The sequence below is a fragment of the Procambarus clarkii genome, chromosome 29 (assembly GCF_040958095.1).
Source record: "Procambarus clarkii isolate CNS0578487 chromosome 29, FALCON_Pclarkii_2.0, whole genome shotgun sequence".
Taxonomy (NCBI): domain Eukaryota; kingdom Metazoa; phylum Arthropoda; class Malacostraca; order Decapoda; family Cambaridae; genus Procambarus; species Procambarus clarkii.
This window is the reverse complement of record NC_091178.1, coordinates 4,621,930-4,642,791: the sequence shown is the minus strand read 5'-3', so window position 1 is coordinate 4,642,791 and position 20,862 is coordinate 4,621,930. Positions and strand designations below refer to the sequence as shown.

At 45.7% G+C, this 20,862-nt stretch overlaps 1 protein-coding gene across 1 annotated transcript in view; it reads left to right on the top strand.

Moving 5' to 3' along the window:
• Positions 1-16,730, top strand: part of LOC138369767 (uncharacterized) — a 32,951-nt gene extending 16,221 nt beyond the window's left edge. The window contains exons 2-4 of the mRNA XM_069333273.1: positions 10,393-10,645; positions 12,041-12,149; positions 13,662-16,730. Of these exons, the coding sequence (XP_069189374.1) occupies positions 10,393-10,645; positions 12,041-12,149; positions 13,662-14,568 (1,269 nt within the window). The 3' untranslated portion in view covers positions 14,569-16,730. The remainder of the gene's footprint in view (positions 1-10,392; positions 10,646-12,040; positions 12,150-13,661) is intronic.
• Positions 16,731-20,862: the final 4,132 nt, after the last annotated feature.

The window sequence follows — 20,862 nt, the reverse complement described above, 5'->3', positions numbered from 1 at the left end:
GAACCGGGTCGCGGGGACACTAAAATGCCCCGAAATCATCTCAAGATAACCTTCCTGCACTCGATAGAAGACAAACTCAAATATGGGGATGACATACATGGGGGTAATCCAGGACCCCAACACAAGAGCAAGAAGACAAGGGCGTGGCCATGATCGAAGCAGGGAGGATATATTTATGCGTCAGGGGGCACAGGGGCATGGGGTATCTCCCTGTGGGTGTGTCACGCCCGATCGTGATATCTCGTCTCATATTCCCCCCTCTCCTCGAAGGACAAACATGGCGTCACTTTCCTCCCCCGACCCCCCCCCCCCCACGTCCCCCCATTCCCTGCAACGTATACTTCTGTTCTCAGAACTGCCTGTCTCTCTTCCCAGCTGCCTAGCAGCCCCACTTGCCACTACACCTAGCACCACCTGCCACTATAATCATCACACCATCAACCAAACGTTGCACCGTTCAACATAACCTCTGAACAACACATCTTTATTCAACATCCTACCACCCTCCCCCACCGGAAGCTCCTCCTACCCTTACCTTTCCCTACATCATGCCTCTCACTTCTCCCTCTCCTCATGTGTTATCTTCACATCTCATACCTCCTTCCCCCCCCCCCCCCTGCCCTGGCATCTACACCGTATAACAGTCTGCCAGCGCCATCTTCATCACCGCCACCACTAACTGCCCTTCTCTCTCCACCAACTTCCCATTCTCTTAACAGCCTAAGTTGTAAGCCCGCGAGACCTACCCAGCTTCCACCATTATTGGAAAAAAAGAGCTCAAACTTCCGTCATTGTCCATCACATTTCGCGCCACTCCAAGCCCGGTTTCCCCTTGCGTAAGTCCTCCTCCTCCCTATCCTCTAACCATGCTCTCCTCCCTATCCTCTAACCATGCTCTCCTCCCTATCCTCTAACCATGCTCTCCTCCCTATCTCCGACTCCTCTTCTCCTTCTCACTCATAAGGGAGAGGAGGAAGTGGAAGTACCACACTATCTTCTCTCCCCTCCCCTCTATCCACCGGGCTCCCTCTCCTCCACCAACTTCAACAACTCCGTGGCTCTTGAACCGAAATAGATTGGTAAAGTTCCAGCCAAATAAAATCCTTCGGGATCTATACGTCAAACTTTAAACCGGAAGGTGTGCCGAAACTTGGGTACTGGCTGGCAGAAACACGAGAGGTGAAAGCTTTGGAAAATGTCTATTGAAAGAAGAAGAAGCTCAGGGAGTCTTAGGTGGGACCTGGGGGGAGGGGGGGGGGGAAATAGGTGGGCCTTAGATCGTAGGTGGGACCTGGGTAGAGGGTGGGATCTGGGGGAACAAGTGGGGCCCCTGGCAAGTGGGTAAGACTTGGAGAGCAGGTGGGACCTGTTTCTGTGGGGGGTTCCGGGGAGGGGTTGAGGGAGGATAGGGAAGGACCTCCTGAGGGATAGCTAGGGATAAAAGGAATGGACCTGCGAAGTAATGGAATGGGATATTGAGAGGAATGTAGTGGCCGGTAGTGAGGGTAGAATAATAATAATAATAATAATAATAATAATAATAATAATAATAATAATAATAATAATAATAATAATAATAATAATAATAATAATAATAATAATAAAAATAGTGATAATAATAATAATAACACAAATATTATTATCATTAATAGTAACAGAAATATGCTGACCGTCAGAGAAAAGTAAAAAAGACAAAAGTAAGTATTAAGTAACAACTGTAATCTGATCCACTGTATTTTTGTATAAGTATAATATTATTATTAATATTTATTTTTGTAACAAGCAACTTGTTTTCCCCTTCAGTTCGCCCCGTCCCCCGGCCAAAAGCACCGCCCCCCCCCCCTTTCACATCCACTCTCGTTTTCTTTACAAATAATCACAAAACAACAAAAAACTTGTTTGTTGGCTGGCTGGTATATTGCTTGTGTTAATAACAAGCTTTGTATCACGTCTGCCACTATATTGCTGGTTGAGGATATTCTCATGGAACACTGCATCAACCTCCTGGCGCAGAAATGAAGTTAGGTTGGGTTAATTTAGTTGAGTATTTGTTAAATTTCATTAATCATTCATTTATCAGTTACAATGGTAATTGGCCTTGATCACACGTCACAATGTTCATATGTCTTCAAGATTATTTGTCACAATCGAGGCCTGAGTTCTTGAGCTGGGCTTGAGGGAGACAGCAACAAGTTCTTCGGTGAAACATGTAAATCACAGCTGGTGACATTATCCACCAGTGTCAGTCCCGTTGGTTGGGTAGTGGCGTAGGTAACTGGGACTCCCTGCAGATCTATTTGATCATCTATATTTCTTTTTTTTTTTAATGAAAATCTAGAAAGAAGAAATTGAGTTCTGCGTCAATATCCGGGCGGCATTGATTACTTTCGACTTCGACTTGTGGTTAGTTAATGAGGCTTTATCACTTATCCACATTTCCTCTTGCACTTCACACTCAACCCTCTCGCTTCCCTCTTTTTTAATAATTTCCCCTCTAAACTTACCCTTTCAAAGTCTTTGCTCTTATCCTTGCGTCTCCACCTCTTCTGTATATCATGGTACCCTCTCCTGCACCCTTTCTCACACTTCCAGGGCGTGTTTCTTACCTTCTTCCCTTCCGCTTCCACCCTTCTCATCCTACTTTTCCTCTTCCTTCTCCCCCCTGCTCCTCCTCCTCCTCCGTCTCCTCCGTTCTGCGGTAACCGTACCACAACCACACCTCGTCTTTCACCGGACTGGCAGTTCGCCTTGACCTTTCCGTGTTACCCGGTGGGCGTGTCCGGCCTGCTCCAGACGCCTCGATCTAAACATCCTAAGCTGACGAAACCTTTCCTTGTGAAGCTTTCTTCTTATCTGGATGACATATGTCACATGTACCTATCTACATATGCTTGATGCACACACACAAGCTGGGAGATGTATGATTAGGCGAGGGAGGTGGTGAGAGACGCGTCTCAGCGCTCGTGAATGAGACACAGAGTGGCTGGAGGCGTCTGAGACACGTTCTTACGGTAATCGGAGCGCGCTCTTTTTTTCCCGCCACAACTGACATTTGGGAGACTTTATTTCCAGTTCTCTGAGCACCACCTCAGCACACTTACCACTTCCTGAGCTCCTTCTGCACTATACCTCGGCTCACTCAACACTATCTCGGCTCACTAAGTCCTACCTCAGTAATACTTTATTTCACTCAACATTACCTTCAGTAATGCACAACCTTCACTCTGGCCGCCTCCGTGTCCACACCAGATGCCCTATTTGCCCCCAACTTCTATATGGAGTGCTTCCTCCTTCCTGTCCTCCTTCCTCCACCTCTTCCTCCATCTTCTTGCTCTTTTCTTCTTAACTCTTCTCATCACACTCACATATTCCGTCATCCGTCTCTCCTCCAGCCTTCTCCTTTACATTCCCATTCCTCCTGCACCATGTTATTCTCCCTCCAGCTCTTCCTCTTGGTCCTTAGCCTCTTTTTTTTTTTCCTCCTCTCTAGCCTGCTTTCTTGCTTCATCGTCCTTCTCATGTTCACCCACAAGCTCTTCTCTCCAGACATCTTCTGCTTCACACACTTTTCTCCCATTTCATAGTTCTTTTGTTATGCTTTCTCTGAGTCTTGTTTTCCCACTTCCTATCCCGTGTTAACTGAAATTCAGTCGACAGGGTAATGAAGAAAAGTTTTTGTCAGATCTGATATACAAATGCGGATTGTATCTCCAACAAAGCAAATGAGCTGAAGGACAAAATCTGTGAGGCAGATCCTGATGTTATAACTGTGGTAGAGACAAAACATATGATTGCTGACATAGTGTTACCTAGGGGTTACATGGTCAGCAAAAAGAGAAGGAACAAGGAGTGAGTGTAACGCTTGTGATACAGGAAGTTACTATTACAGACAAATATTAAAATGTGGACTGTCACAAGCTTCAACGGAAAGTGGTGGAGTGGGAAGTTAGCGGTAGTAAGGCCTGAGTACATGCCACGCTGTGAAGACCATAGAAGCCTCAGAAAGGAATATAAAATGGACAACAGAGCAGGAATGAACATCATGCAAAGGTCAGCATCAACTGCTCATCAGGAATGAGGTCTAAACTTCTAACCATGGGAGCTTTCAGTAACAGGCAATAGACTTGGAGGCAAACAAAACCAAAAACATAGAGTTGACCAGCTGATACATGGAGAGTAATTCAGGTGGACGCCAAAGCAACACATTTCTCAACACAGCAAGTCAAACTTGAAAAGCTAAGGGAAGGCATGAGAACAACTGTACCAGATCACGTCGTCACTCAATAATGGTCTGAGATCGAGAGAAGATACCACAACACTCCACTAGGAGCCGAGGACCACTGTGTACTGGTTTGTGAATACATCGTAAGATTGAAACTCAAAGCAGGAGGTAGAAGGAGCAGAATGAAGGAACTAATGTGCAGGAGACGGGGGGGGGGGGGGGAAGTATGTCAAAATGAAGACATTCTTGGACGCTGTGCAGTAAGACTTACAACTTTATTTTGTACCATCACTGACCATTAGTTTCATCTCCACCACTCACCCTCTCCACCACTCACCCTCTCCACCAGACGGCTGCAACATACCAAGCCCCAACATTTCCAGCTTCTCCTCAGAACATACCTCTTAACATATCTCCTAATTTCGTTATATTCTGTACCGGCGGGTCCTCTTTCCTCTCCCTCGTACAACTTACTGCCTGAAAAGATAGAAAATCTTAATCCTTTCTCGTAAGTCTTCGCTTATTGAGGAAAATACCTCACTTTATCTCTGCAAGCTCTCAACCATGCGTTTCTAAACCCCGTACTTGTTGATACAAAGCTTCTCAACCGTAGTTCTCAAAGTTAAGCCTGAAGTTCCGTTTTTTTTTTCTTGTCGATCTGTAACCCGACTTAAGAAGGCAACTTAGGTATCATAAGAATATTGGGGTTGTACAAAGCCGTAGAAGATCTAAAATCTGCCCAGTGTGAGAGAGATTACTACAAGTGATATTCTGCTCGTTTCTTAAAAGTCAAACATTTTCCGTTTTGTCTGCTGACCTTATCTTGAGAGGTTATCTTGAGATGATTTCGGGGCTTAGCGTCCCCGCGGCCCGGTCCTTGACCAAGCCTCCATTTTGTTACACACCCCCCCCAGGAAGCAGCCCGTAGCAGCCGTCTATCTTCCAGGTACCTATTTACTGCTAGATGAACAGGGAGCATCAGGGTGAAAGAAACTCTGTCCATTTGTCTCCAACGGGAAGACGAAGACCTTGGCAAAGGTCTCGGCACCGACCACGGCAATGACACAATAGCTTGCAGAGCCACGTGTTGCTTACTCATATAGCATGAAAAAATACGGTCAAGCACAAGGAGACCTTTCCTGAAGGTAGATGTAGTTGCTTCCTGAGATCAGTGTCCCACGGTGTAAGTTTGGGAAGCTGACCTGACCCCTCCCTTCCCCCCTTCAAAACCAGAATTGTGTAGGAACCAGACAGCTTCTCCCCCACCCCCCACACCCCCCACCCCCCACACACCCCCACACCCCCACACCCACCCCCACACCCCCCACCCCCACACCCCCACACCCCCCACCCCCACACCCCCACACCCCCCACCCCCCACACACCCCCACCCCCCCCACCCCCACACCCCCACACCCCCCACCCCCCACACACCCCCACACCCCCACACCCACCCTCAACTCCGGTATTGTGAGTGGTACAAACTGTTCTGGAGGTTGTACTTAGTTCTTCTGCTAAAAGGTTGAACAAGCTTGAAGTAAAACTACTGAAAAATAGAGTATTGAAAAACGGAATTTATTCATATAAATCGTGTGAATTTATAATAAATATTTTCCAATCATTTTTTTTTTGTTCTTAGCATTCATCATTACTAAATTATTTCTCATCAAATCTATTAGAGATTCATCACTACACTGAGAGTCCTCAGTACTCAGACCTCAGGATACACACCAAGTGGTGTATTCTGCTTCTCTGTGTATACACGCGTGAAGTATATTATTCAGCTCAAAAGTACACTTACCGGTTGGTCCCTTAAGTAAGCGTAGCAGCTCTGAATAACCGGCAGGGATTGCTAGGCCTTAATTACCCTTCAGGGAACGATACACCTTAATATCTCTTCAGAGGGGGGGGGGGTTGATATGCCCTAATATCGCTCCAGGGATTGATAGGCCTCACTAACCCTCCAGGAGTTGATAACCCAACAACAACCCGCCAAACACACAGCGAAACTACGACGTTGGTACAACGTTCGAACAAGTTTTAACCCCTCCTAACCAGTTATAACAACCAATATAGCAAGTTGTAACAACGTTCTAATACGTCATAAACACGTTAAGCCAAGACGTAACAACTTTATTACAAGTTGTAACGAGCGGAAAATTGAGACAGTTTCGGTTTGTGTTTCCAGGGAAAAGCCTCCTTCTTTCACTGCGAATTTAACAGATTTATTGGTGCCTTAAACGTGCTGGTCTGACCTTGCAGACTATTGCTAATGCTGTGTAAAAAAGGTGAAGGTCACAGGGAGCACGCTGCCGCCGTCAGCAGCCTTCACGACCTGTGACACGAGCTGGTGAAGTCCTTCATAAGGTCAAGTCCCTCGCCAGTTGTGGCTAAATAATTACTTCGCCTCGAAGCTGACCTTGTTAATGCGGGACTCGGTCCTCTGCTTCTCGGAGGAGTGCTACGGAGTATTCGTTGAAAGATGGATTTTAGATGACTGCTGATCAACACTAGTTCTCTGTGATTTATTATTATTATTATTATTATTATTATTATTATTATTATTATTATTATTATTTTTATTATTATTTTTATTATTATTATTATTGGTGGTAGTAGTAATAGTAGTATTAGTAGTAGTATTAATGGTAGTGTTTTGTTATATAATGCGGTTACTGCAAGATAGAATTAAACTTTTCTGTATAAATGTAATGCAGAAATACTTCAAAGTGATTGAATATCTATTTACTTAGAAGTTGTTTAGTTAGTTTCAACTTGCTGCCAAAAACGAAGGGGGGGGGGGGGCTGGGGTAGGGAACTGAGATGCACTCTACAATACCAGTGGGAGAAAATGCTTTGCCAGAACAAAGGGAAACTTCCTATGACCACCACAAGTGGGACCTCCTGAGGGAGAGACGAGGAAACGAGGGGAGGGATGTACAAATCCACAAGGGACCGTGACTAGGATTCAAACCTGCGTCCGAGAGCATCACAGACGCTGTCTTACTCGAATGAGCTACGACTTGGTCAAATGAGTTGCAACCGAAGTTCTACTGAACTTACTGGATCCTGCAGCCTCTCCGAGACACAAAACAGGGTTTTACACAACTCTCCCATGCACTCCCTCCATGTGTGAGGGAAGGGATGGATACAAAGAAGCTATGGATGGGTGTTTGTGTATTTTGTGATCTTAGGAGAATACCCGGAGACAAGCAACATCTCTTGTGTGTTGCAGAGTCTGGAGATGAGGCTCTGGGTGGCGTGGGGCCGTGTTGGCTTGCAAGCTCCCTCGGTTGCACTAGCAACGGGGGTCGCATCACACACCCACATATTCAAAATACTCAGTACATTCACTACATACAGAATATAAACGGGTCAAATACACAATATACGCAACCCAGGCTCAATAACACACAACATACAGAACACACACACAGCATCACAACCCACACGCAACATCACATTCACAATTTCATAAACACACAACATACAACATTCACAACACACAACATACACTGAGTAACTCCTCCGATTTTCTCTTTCAGGACCCAGGCTTACAAACCCCCCCCTCCCCCACAACCAACAACCCCTCCTCCCCCACAACCAACAACCCCTCTTCCCCACAACCAACAACCCCCCCTTCCCCACAACCAACAACCCCCCTTCCCCACAACCAACAACCCCCCCTTCCCCACAACCAACAACCCCCCCTCCCCCACAACCAACAACCCCCCCTCCCCCACAACCAACAACCCCTCCTCCCCCACAACCAACAACCCCTCTTCCCCACAACCAACAACTCCCCCCCTTCCCCACAACCAACAACCCCCTCCCCCACAACCAACAACCCCTCCTCCCCCACAACCAACAACCCCTCTTCCCCACAACCAACAACTCCCCCCCTTCCCCACAACCAACAACCCCCTCCCCCACAACCAACAACCCCTCCTCCCCCACAACCAACAACCCCTCTTCCCCACAACCAACAACTCCCCCCCTTCCCCACAACCAACAACCCCCCCTTCCCCACAACCAACAACCCCCTCCCCCACAACCAACAACCCCCCCTCCCCCACAACCAACAACCCCCCCTTCCCCACAACCAACAACCCCCCCTTCCCCACAACCAACAACCCCCCCTTCCCCACAACCAACAACCCCCCCCTCCCCCACAACCAACAACCCCTCCTCCCCCACAACCAACAACCCCTCTTCCCCACAACCAACAACTCCCCCCCTTCCCCACAACCAACAACCCCCTCCCCCACAACCAACAACCCCTCCTCCCCCACAACCATCAACCCCTCTTCCCCACAACCAACAACTCCCCCCCTTCCCCACAACCAACAACCCCCTCCCCCACAACCAACAACCCCTCCTCCCCCACAACCAACAACCCCTCTTCCCCACAACCAACAACTCCCCCCCTTCCCCACAACCAACAACCCCCCCTTCCCCACAACCAACAACCCCCTCCCCCACAACCAACAACCCCCCCTCCCCCACAACCAACAACCCCCCCTTCCCCACAACCAACAACCCCCCCTTCCCCACAACCAACAACCCCCCCTTCCCCACAACCAACAACCCCCCCCTCCCCCACAACCAACAACCCCCCCTCCCCCACAACCAACAACCCCCCCTCCCCCACAACCAACAACCCCTCCTCCCCCACGACCAACAACCCCTCTTCCCCACAACCAACAACCCCCCCTTCCCCACAACCAACAACCCCCCTTCCCCACAACCAACAACCCCCCCTCCCCCACAACCAACAACTCCCCCCCTTCCCCACAACCAACAACCCCCCCTTCCCCACAACCAACAACTCCCCCCCTTCCCCACAACCAACAACTCCCCCCCTTCCCCACAACCAACAACCCCCCTTCCCCACAACCAACAACCCCCCTCCCCCACAACCAACAACCCCCCCTCCCCCACAACCAACAACCCCCCTCCCCCACAACCAACATAACTAACCAGATGTTGTGTTAGTTACTCTCTCAACTTACATGAAGTTGAGATACTTGCAATGAAGTTTGTCTCTCAACTTTAGGTAAGACAGCAGACAGGACTCCCCCCCCCCCCTATTAGTAGTGAGGACTCCTTACTAGATCTTATGATTTGGAAAGTGTTAAAACACCCTTTAGCATCCAGGAGCAGAAATGAACATTTCTTAATAAATTTAGATAGAACATTTTTCGCATCTCTACTAAACATCCAGATTTATATATATATATATATATATATATATATATATATATATATATATATATATATATATATATATATATATATATATATATATATATATATATATATATATATATATATATATATATATATATTATTGGGTGGTATATTCGTCGCCTCCGTGAAATCATTTGAGTGAGTTTTTTTGTTTTGTTTTTTTGTTCTTGAGCAGCAGTAAATGTCAATGTCGTCCCCCAAGGTGGAGTGAGGTTTACGTGATCATTTACATTATCTTTGGTGTATTCTGTAACAACGACCAATCACCTGCAGGGACACAAGTCTATTGGACAAAATTAAGGATGTTGCCGGAGGGGAGGGAATTATCAGGGGAAAGCGCTATGCCATTGTGAGGGGGGGGGGCACTCCCCCACTGGAAAGAGCCCCAAAGCCCTTTCCAATATAGCACTTGGAAGGGTAAGGAAGGATAAGGATTTGGGATGGGGACGGGGGGGGGGGAAAGGAATGGTGCCCAACCGTCTCCGTGGTGTAGTGGTAAGACACTCGCCTGGCGTTCCGCGAGCGCTATGTCATGGGTTCGTATCCTGGCCGGGGAGGATTTACTGGGCGCAATTCCTTAACTGTAGCCTCTGTTTAACTCAACAGTAAAATGTGTACTTGGTTGTAACAACGATTCTTCGCGGCAGGGGATCGTATTCCAGGGACCTGCCCGAAACGCTACGCGTACTAGTGGCTGTACAAGAATGTAACAACTCTTGTATATATCTCAAAAAAAAAAAAAAAAAAAAAAAAAAAAAAAAAAAACACTTGAACGGTCGGGGATTGAACGCCGACCTGCATGAAGCGAGACTCGTTGTACCGTCCACACCAAGTGGTTGGGCGGATGTTGTTGTTGAAAATGCTCTCAATTTTCTAATTGAGACACCAAGGTTAAACAACTAACACCTTTGCTTCCCCAGGTGCTGTTGGTGGCCTTTGCGGCGGTGCTGGTGCTGGAGAGTGGGCCGCTGGTGGTGCAGGCGGAACCCAGGGATACCGAGTCCTACTCGAGAGTCTACAAGACTGTTCCCAGAGCCTCCTACTCCTACTCCACTCACCACAGGTCTAGCCCCAGCCTAAGCAACGCCATAGTCAGGTCCAGTCCCAACAGAGGCAACCTGTCCCAGGTCAGGAGCACGGCACAGAATGCTCCAGCGGACACCTATAGACAAGGTTAGCCACGGCTTTTTCACACTTGTGTCAGTGTATTAAAAAAACGAGTAATTCAGGGGGTCTATCCTCTGACTTTTCATTCAGAATATTAATTATAAAAGTACATATATTAATCTGCAACTTTTCCTTGCCGTGGTACGGCCTCGCCTCGATTACTATCGAGAGTGAGCACAAACTCTTGAGAACATACAAGCAAGGAAGAAAGACAAGGCTTGTATTTTGAGGGGTGACAATAATAGCCAGTTAAAACAGAACAAGATTGGTTGATAACTTATACAAAATAAGGTGACAAGTAAGTGAACTGGGAAGAGTAAGGAAGGAGAGAGAGAGAGAGAGAGAGAGAGAGAGAGAGAGAGAGAGAGAGAGAGAGAGAGAGAGAGAGAGAGAGAGAGAGAGAGAGAGAGAGAGAGAGAGAGAGAGCACTATGTACGCTGATGATGAGAGTTGGCAGCTGGATAAAACTGTTATTCACTTCACAATAATTAATGACTAAAGCTGAGGTTTCGCTCTTCCTGACGCCCCTGGTGCCTAGGGACGAGGCAGGGAAGTGAGAGAGAGAGAGAGAGAGTGAAAGAGAGAGAGAGAGAGAGAGAGAGAGAGAGAGAGAGAGAGAGAGAGAGAGAGAGAGAGAGAGAGAGAGAGAGAGAGAGAGAGAGAGAGAGAGAGAGAGAGAGAGAGAGAGAGAGAGAGAGAGAGAGAGAGAGAGAGAGAGAAACTGAGACAGACAGAGAGAGGAGAAAGAGGGCTGAAAAGAGAGCAGGAAGGATCAAGAAAATTGAATGTAATAAGAAACACTGAAACAGGAAGAGCACAGAAGTCAAAGGTAGAAGATGAGGTAGTGAAGGGAAAAGTGGTGCACAATGGGCAGGGATGCTGTGAAGGCAGGGTAACTGGGGGTGTCAGGGTGATAGAGGGCAGGGGAGGAGGGCAGCCGAAATGCTGTATGCTGTTGCTTAAGATTTACTACCTGGAACGAAAAGCTCCAATTAGCACGGGCTATGGTGATCCCGCAGTACGGGATGCTGTCCAGTGATGGTAACCAGGAGAGTAAACACCTGGGAATTGTGTTGATACTTTTCTCCTTCGTAATCTTCTGATGCTGACCAAAGCAGACACTAGAAAGTGAAGAGACGACGACGTTTCGGTCTCACAATCGACTTGAAAATGGTCCCGGACGGACCGAAACGTCGTCGTCCCTTCACCTTCTAGTATGTGGTTTGGTCAACATATTTCAGCCACGTTATTGTGACTCCTCCTGAAGCTGCCCCTCACAGTCGAAAACTTACAGTGTATGATATTTTCTGCCATGATGCCATTCCCAACATGGTTTTGCTTCTTCACTTTTTATTATCTCATTGTAACTATTTGTGAGTTAATTTAGTTCGGTGTTTACAGGAGGGCGGGCACAGGTGGCCAGCTACCGTCAGTACGCGCCCGTGGAGAACACTCCGGAGGTGAAGAAGGCCAACGACCAGTTCTTCAGGCTGTACAACAAGCAACTCAAGTGGGTTGGCAACACACACACACACACACACACACAAAGCATTGCATGACAAAGAGTGCTGGGAAGACGGGACACCACGAGCGTAGCTCTCATCCTGTAACTACACTTAGGTAATTACACACACACACACACACACACGAACTATCTCCCAGTCTAATAATTGCACAGCAGATCAGCAAACCACTACGCTTAACGCACTGTAGCACTTCTCTTACATGACCAATTCCACAGAGGAAAATCAAACCAACTTGATTAAGATCACTAAGCTCCAAGTGTTAAAGCTCTCCTGTACTCACCTAGTTGTACTCACCTAGTTGTGTTTGCGGGGGTTGAGCTCTGGCTCTTTGGTCCCGCCTCTCAACCGTCAATCAACAGGTGTACAGATTCATGAGCCTATCGGTCTCTGTCATATCTACACTTGAAACTGTGTATGGAGTCAGCCTCCACCACATCACCCCCTAATGCATTCCATTTGTCAACCACTCTGACACTAAAAAAGTTCTTTCTAATATCTCTGTGGCTCCTGTGTTATATAACACTTGTAAGAATACAACCTAACAAGTAATATGAAAACCAAAATTATACCTGCCGCTGGGTTTCTGTAAGCGTCTCGATATAAGAACGACCTTCCCCATTAACCCCCCAACTAAAACAAATGTATCTGAGAAGAGAGATGTAAATGTAAATATGTAAATGACTCTCTTTTCATATTCCCATTATAAGATTTGAATTGCCCTCCCCCCCCCCCTCTTTCGGCCTCCTCTCTTCCCGCTCATTTTAACGACCTCGCTGACCATACTCGTTATTTAGTCGTTCATCTTTCTGTGAGGAACGAGAGGGTCTTGCGAGCTCGTTCGCTCGCAAGATCCTGTCGTGAGGTTCTCTGTCTCTCTCTTAGCCTGGAGAGCGAACCCTCATGTGATTCATTAGGTTATTATCGAAGTAAATTATAGACATAAATAAGAACATTTTAAGATATGAAGGTACTGTAGAAAGCCCATGAGAGACACCTTAATACTAAATTTACTTCATTGGTTAGTGGTCTTATCTCCAGAACCCTAGTTTCAGGTCAAAATAATTGACTTATACAGATATTTTGATTCCATATTACGATGTTTTGCATAATAAGTGACATTAAACGAAGGTATAAATGCATAAAATGTTTCTAGCAAGATTTGCTCAATAGGCTTGGTGTTAAGCCTATCTTAACGCCTTGAGCCTATCAATCTCTATATGATTATTGAGGCCACCACACTGGTCTACTAACGAACCTGCTGAACAATACTTTAGTGTCATATTTATATATTTATTTATATACAAGAAGGTACATTGGGTTTATGAGAATACATAGCATTGATGTTTTAACATTCTTGTGTTTAATACTTTTTTTATTTAATACTTTCAAATACTTTATATTTGATTCCTGTAAATCAATATTAATCATAAATTGAGCCCACAGCGCGAGTGAGTTATAGGCCTAACTTTCTGTTGTTTTCTTGTTCACCTCATCAGGCTGGTGGCCAAGAACCGCGAGGGCAGACTGCCTGCTGTCAGGAGCTACTCACGAACGCTGGTAGGCAGAAACAGAAATAACGACCACCAGGCCTACAACGACCACCAGGCCTACGACAACCACCAGGTCTACGACAACCACCAGGCCTACGACGACCACCAGGCCTACGACAACCGCCAAGCCTACAACCGCCAGGCCTACAACCGCCAAGCCTACAACCGCCAGGCCTACGACACGAACAGGTACTCGGAGGATGACGACGAGCAGGAGGAGGAAGAGGAGGGGTCTGACCACGAGGGAGGAATTTATTATGAGGATGAAGAGGAGTATGAAGAACACTCTGAAGAAGAGGGTGGAGAACACTCAGAGGAGGGCGGGGAAGATGAAGAACACTCAGAAGGCGGGGAAGGTGAAGAACACTCAGAAGAGGGCGAAGAACACCCAGAAGAGGGCGAAGAACACTCAGAAGAGGGCGAGGAACAATCAGAAGAGGGCGAAGAACACTCAGAAGAGAGCGAAGAGGGCGAAGAAGATTCTGATGAGGGAGAATCTTCATCATCTGAGGAAGATCAGCACGGCGAAACCTCCTCCAGCGAGGAAGACGAATGGGGCGAGGAGAGCTCCGAAGAAGAAGATGGCGAGTCTTCCGAGGAAGGAAATGAAGAAGATTCCTCCTCCTCCGAGGAGGAGGAGGAAGAGAAAGAGGAGAAAGGAACCCAGAGAATGGTGTGGGGACCCCGTGGCTGGACCTACGAAGCCAGACCAACTGCTCCGCTGACTTCCAGACTCAATCTTCTCGCTCCGAAGCCCGTGACGGAAACTCCGGCCGTTAGGTTAGCCAAGCGGAAGTTCTTCGACCTGTACAAAGTGCAAGCGGAAATGTCTTTCAACGCCCCCGACCACTGACCAACAGCCACCCGGGGGAAACGGGAAGCTACAACAGCCGGCGGACTGAGCTCTCTGTTTGAGAATCGATCGTTAATCCGATCCGTCTGCAGATATACGAGGGAACAGCAACGATAACTTAGGTTGCTGATAATGTATTTAAGACTCCCACGCTTGTCTTCGACAACCAAACAGTACTCGGGTACACATTCACACGTAAACATGAGAAATAAGCTTTTTTTTTAAGACTTACATACATGTGTAGATTTTGTTTTTAATGTCAAGAGAGGTAATGGTGAACAGAGAGAGTGATCAGATCCCGTGAGTGGCGACATCGTGTGATCAAATGACAAAAAGCTGTTCAGGACGTCTCTTGGCTTGTGATTTTAGGAAAGAGAAAAGTTATACGCACACACACACACACACACACACACACACACACACACACACACACACACACACACACACACACACACACACACACACACACACACACACACACACACACACACACACACACACACACACACACACACACACACACACACACACACACACACACACACACACACACACACACACACACACACACACACACACACACACACACACACACACACACACACACACAAACAAACATAGGTGTTGGGCTCACAAACAGACGCTGTACCAACTGGAGTCGTTATTAGTAATATGGAAACATTTTGTGTAAAGTAAATGGGATCAGAATATGCTATTCATTACCGTTCTCCCAGTTTCATGCTAAATTAATTTCAATTAGTGAACTCTGCTCAGTAGTTTTGACCCCAAAAATATTTAGCTTGCAACGACGCCAGGACTTTTATTTTTTTTATGTAACATATTTTATCTTAAATTTGCAAACAAATTGAGTTCCCAGCAAACTTTTTGAATAAGGATCTATATATATATATATATATATATAATTATGTCGATGAAATGTTCAGTAATGAAGAGTTGATTACATTTACGAACTGTTTTTCTTATATTACTGAGGCTCTTGAGTTCAAACAATAAACACAAATCTAACTTACCAAAATAAGATGACTCTTTACCAACGAAATATCTGGACACTAGTCTTGTATATCATAGTGGCGCTCTCAAGTAAAAAAAGCTCTATACTTGATGAATTGTTTTATGGATGAATGCGCGATCAACAACATTATCATCACTGCCAATCCTGGACGTCACAAGAATTATTAAGCACCACAGAAGGCCTATTGCCCCATGTTAAAGGGAGCCCCACTATAATTAATCCGCCCCTCTCAGTCATTTAGACATTTGGATCGCCATTTAGCGATCCAACCTGTTCTTTAAACCCTATGAACTGTTTGGCTCAATAACGGTGGTTGACAGCCCATTCCACAACCGTTAGAGGAGAAGTACTTCATATATATATGCCTCTCAAAACTAATGAAAACCAGTTCGCTCACATTGTTGCGGTTCTAACCTGAATTTGGTCGTTTAAGAATCTTTAATATCCATCTTGTTTATGCTCCAAACTTACTTGAAACTCTCCATTATATCTCCTCCCCCCTCGTCTTGCGTCTCTCTAGCGAGTCACTGTGGACACAAAAGATCAGTGGTCACAATATACACAAGAAACGTCAATTAAACGCCGAATTAACGTCAATCAACTTTGATTCAACGTCGAACTCTCTTCAATAGTGGCCAAAAGGGGGGTGCAGTATGAGTCGCTTCAATCTATCTTCTTAAGAATGGGTTCCCAATATCAGGTATCAGTCTTGTCCTCCTTCCAGTATTTGATCGGCTGTCAGCATGTCCCCTTTCACCAACCCTTCATCCGCTGTCAGGGGAAGAAAAAAAGAGCAGTGAATCACACCTGACTTGCTGGTCACCTCTGCTTCCTAATGCTTCCATTCTTTTCCGCATCAAGTACAAAACTCTTGACATTTCTCCCATAGCTAGTAGTAAAAAAAAATATAAAAAAAATATATTTAATATTACCAAATATTAACAGCACGTTCCAGTTAGCACTGTCTTGTCACTGCCGTGGGCGCCAGTATGATAGTGGTGTTACTATAGACGCTCCTGGTAATGAGTATTTAGTGATATTTAGTGTAGAATACTGTGTTGAGTATTTAGCAGTATTGTCACTGCTGGCATATACGAAATATATTTTAAAATAAAGTGTCTTTGCATGACATGAGTTTCTTTCTGAGGATTTATATATGTAAAGTTTATGCAGGAATCTGTGGTGTGTGTATGTGTGTGTGTACTCACCTAGTTGTACTCACCTAGTTGTGCTTGCGGGGGTTGAGCTCTGGCTCTTTGGTCCCGCCTCTCAACCGTCAATCAACAGGTGTACAGGTTCCTGAGCCTATGGGGATCTATCATATCTACACTTGAAACTGTGTATGGAGTCAGCCTCCACCACATCACTTCCTAATGCATTCCATTTGTCAACCACTCTGACACTAAAAAAGTTCTTTCTAATATCTCTGTGGCTCATTTGGGCACTCAGTTTCCACCTGTGTTCCCTAGAGCGTGTGCCCCTTGTGTTAAATAGCCTGTCTTTATCAACCCTGTCGATTCCCTGTGTGTGTGTGTGTGTGTGTGTGTGTGTGTGTGTGTGTGTGTGTGTGTGTGTGTGTGTGTGTGTGTGTGTGTGTGTGTGTGTGTGTGTGTGTGCATGTGTGTGTCTTTATTTGTGTACATGTATGTATAAATATACACAAATAGTATGTATGTTTGCAAGTGTGTGTATCTATGTTTCAATGTGTGCATACTTGAATGTACATGTGTGTGTTTGTTTATGTTTCTTTAGTGATTTAACAGCTTACCAAGTAGAGACTGTAGGGTCGAGATTTAGCTCCGGTGACCAGGTTTCTAGCACTGTACGATCGACAAAGAATAAAAAACTGAAAGATGAATCAAATTAATAATTTAAAAACTATAAATTCTCTGAAACTAAATACAAAAGAAATTTATTACAAATTTCCTGAAGGCCATTTTTTCTTAACGCGCGTATACTGGGCTTCCATTTGCATGCTAATGCCATGTAACAGTTAAATATATGACAAAATACAAACTGATTCCATCAAGTTCGGATTTGTAAATTGGAGTAAACCCTTTAGAGATATCATTAGAAAAAAAGTAAATATTATAATTACAAAATAAAATTACTATTAAAAACATTGTGAGAAGTCATACCGACACTGAACAATTGCTTGCCATTGACTTGCGATATTTCCCACCAACCTTCGACAGAGGAGACCATGGTGACCGTATTGATCTGCCATTGTTGTAGATACATCGGTATTCGACGAACATAGAGGGAAACAGGACGAAGGTCATCATCAGTACTCAGGCCTCGACGGTCCAGGCTTGAGTATTGAGGTATTTTATTACTATAGGAGATAATACAGAACAGCCAATAAGACATTCCTAGCATGAAGAGCTTGCACATCTCTTGAACGTGACCACCATCATCCCCTGAGGGAGACCACTACCACCCCCCTGAGGGAGACCACTACCACCCCCCCTGGGGGAGACCACTACCACCCCCCTGAGGGAGACCACTACCACCCCCTGGGGGAGTCCACAACCACCCCCTGAGGGTGACCACTACCCCCTGGGGGGGACCACTACCCCCTGGGGGAGACCACCACCCCTGGGGGAGACAACCACCCCTGGGGGAGACAACCACCCCTGGGGGAGACAACCACCCCTGGGGGAGACAACCACCCCTGGGGGAGACAACCACCCGTGGGGGAGACAACCACCCCTGGGGGAGACCACCACCATGAGCGGCCACTGTCACTTTTCCTGTTCCTTCCCGTTTATGAATACCATATAAGCTGCCGCCTCCTTCAGTACCAAGAAGCAAATTACCCTAAAGCTGATCATGTTTGCCAAGAAGCTCCTTAAGTCTTTTTACCGGGCAAGACTTTCCATGCACGTCCTCGAGTGTGTGTGTGTGTGTGTGTGTGTGTGTGTGTGTGTGTGTGTGTGTGTGTGTGTGTGTGTGTGTGTGTGTGTGTGTGTGTGTGTGTGTGTGTGTGTATGTGTGTGTGTGTGTGTGTGTGTGTGTGTCTGTGCGTGTGTGTGTGTGTGTGAGTGTGAGTGAGTTCAACTGGTGTGAAGGAAAGACTCATACCATAAGCTATGTAAGCTTCCATTAATGGTCTGAGGAGAAAACCTGATGTGAAAATGTCATGCACTAAGCATATTACCATGAGGAGGAAAATATAGTTGAGGTGGAGCCAATTTACGTGTATGACCTTAGCATATCTCTCTCTCTCTCTCTCTCTCTCTCTCTCTCTCTCTCTCTCTCTCTCTCTCTCTCTCTCTCTCTCTCTCTCTCTCTCTCTCTCTCTCTCTCTCTCTCTCTCTCTCTCTCTCTCTCTCTCTCTCTCTCTCTCTCTCTCTCTCTCTCTCTCTCTCTCTCTCTCTCTCTCTCTCTCTCTCTCGCTCTCTCTCTCTCTCTCTCTCTCATTTGTGTGTGTGAGTGTGTGTGTGTGTGTGTGTGTGTGTGTGTGTGTGTGTGTGTGTGTGTGTGTGTGTGTGTGTGTGTGTGTGTGTGTGTGTGTGTGTGTGTGTGTGTGTGTGTGTGTGCGGGATTGACAGAGTGGACACAAACGAAATGTTCACACGGAATAGTAACAGAACGAGGTTACATGGATGGAAGCTGGAAACTCAGATGAGTCACAGAGATGTTAGGAAGTTTTCTTTTAGCGTGAGAGTAGTTGGAAAATGGAATGCACTTAAGGAACAGGTTGTGGAAGCAAATACTAACCATGATTTTAAACCTATGTATGAAAGGGAAATAGGACCATAGTCATTGCTGTAAACAACCGATGCTCGAAAGGCGGGAACAAGAGTCAATGCTCGATCCTGCAGACACAAATAGGTGAGTTCAAATAGGTGAGTACACACACAAACACACACACACACACACACACACACACACACACACACACACACACATACACACACACACACACACACACACACACACACACACACACACACACACACACACACACACTACAACACGCCAGAAGATCCAGGAAACAGCAGAAGACACACGAAGGAATATGGTAATAGATATTGAGCATGTATAAGAAGCCTTCAGGAAGCATCAGTAAAGTCCCAACATCTGATAGTAAAGCTTTGAGCTGTGAGGGACATGAATCCATTAGAGTAAAAGCTCAGGGATCAATAACTCCTCTTAGAGGCAACAAATAGAGGAAGCCTAGTGCTCACATCATAGGAAAGCTAGTACTCACATCAGAGGAAGCCTAGTACTCACATCAGAGGAAAGCTAGTACTCACATCAGAGGAAGCCTAGTACTCACATCAGAGGAAAGCTAGTACTCACATCAGAGGAAAGCTAGTACTCACATCAGAGGAAAGCTAGTACTCACATAAGAGGAAAATGACATCTGTACTGTGTCAGATGCACAAGTGCAGGAGAGAGAACACCCCCGAGGCATATTCAAGGTTCAAACAGAGGCAGCTTATTGAATCAGAGAATGATCCAGAGTACCTGTGGAACGATCCAGACAGAGAATGATCCAGAGAATCAGAATCAGAGTACTTGAAGAACTAATTAACACAAAAACAATTCTGTAGCTTAAGAAAAGACTATTAAAAGCTTAAACCAGGAGACCTTCAGACCACTGAATATAGCCTGCAGGAGCACCACTCGAGAATACAACTTCGACCTAAAAAAAAAATACTTCAAACTGAGACAAATAAAAGTCCACAGAGCTACACCAAGCGCGCTGCTAGAGTAGGTGGCACTCTACTACATCGACCGGCTGAGGGAACTCAACTACAACCATAGGTGGAAAAAGAGATACAATAGCACTCGAAACCATGGGTGAATATAAGGGATACAATAAACCATGGGTAAATATAAGGGATACAATAAACTATGGCTGAATATAAGGGATACAGTAAACCATGGGTGAATATAAGGGATACAGTAAACCATGGGTGAATATAAGGGGATACAGTAAACCATGGGTGAATATAAGGGATACAGTAAACCATGGGTGAATATAAGGGATACAGTAAACCATGGGTGAATATAAGGGATACAGTAAACCATGGGTGAATATAATGGGATACAGTAAACCATGGGTGAATATAAGGGATACAGTAAACCATGGGTGAATATAAGGGATACAGTAACACTAGAAACCATGTGGTGGAAGAAGAGATACATTAAGCTGCAGAGATATAAGAGAAAAAGAGAGCTTTTACGTTTATAATAAAATTAGCTGAGATAATTTCATGTAACCTTATGTACCTAATACTTCTTGACTA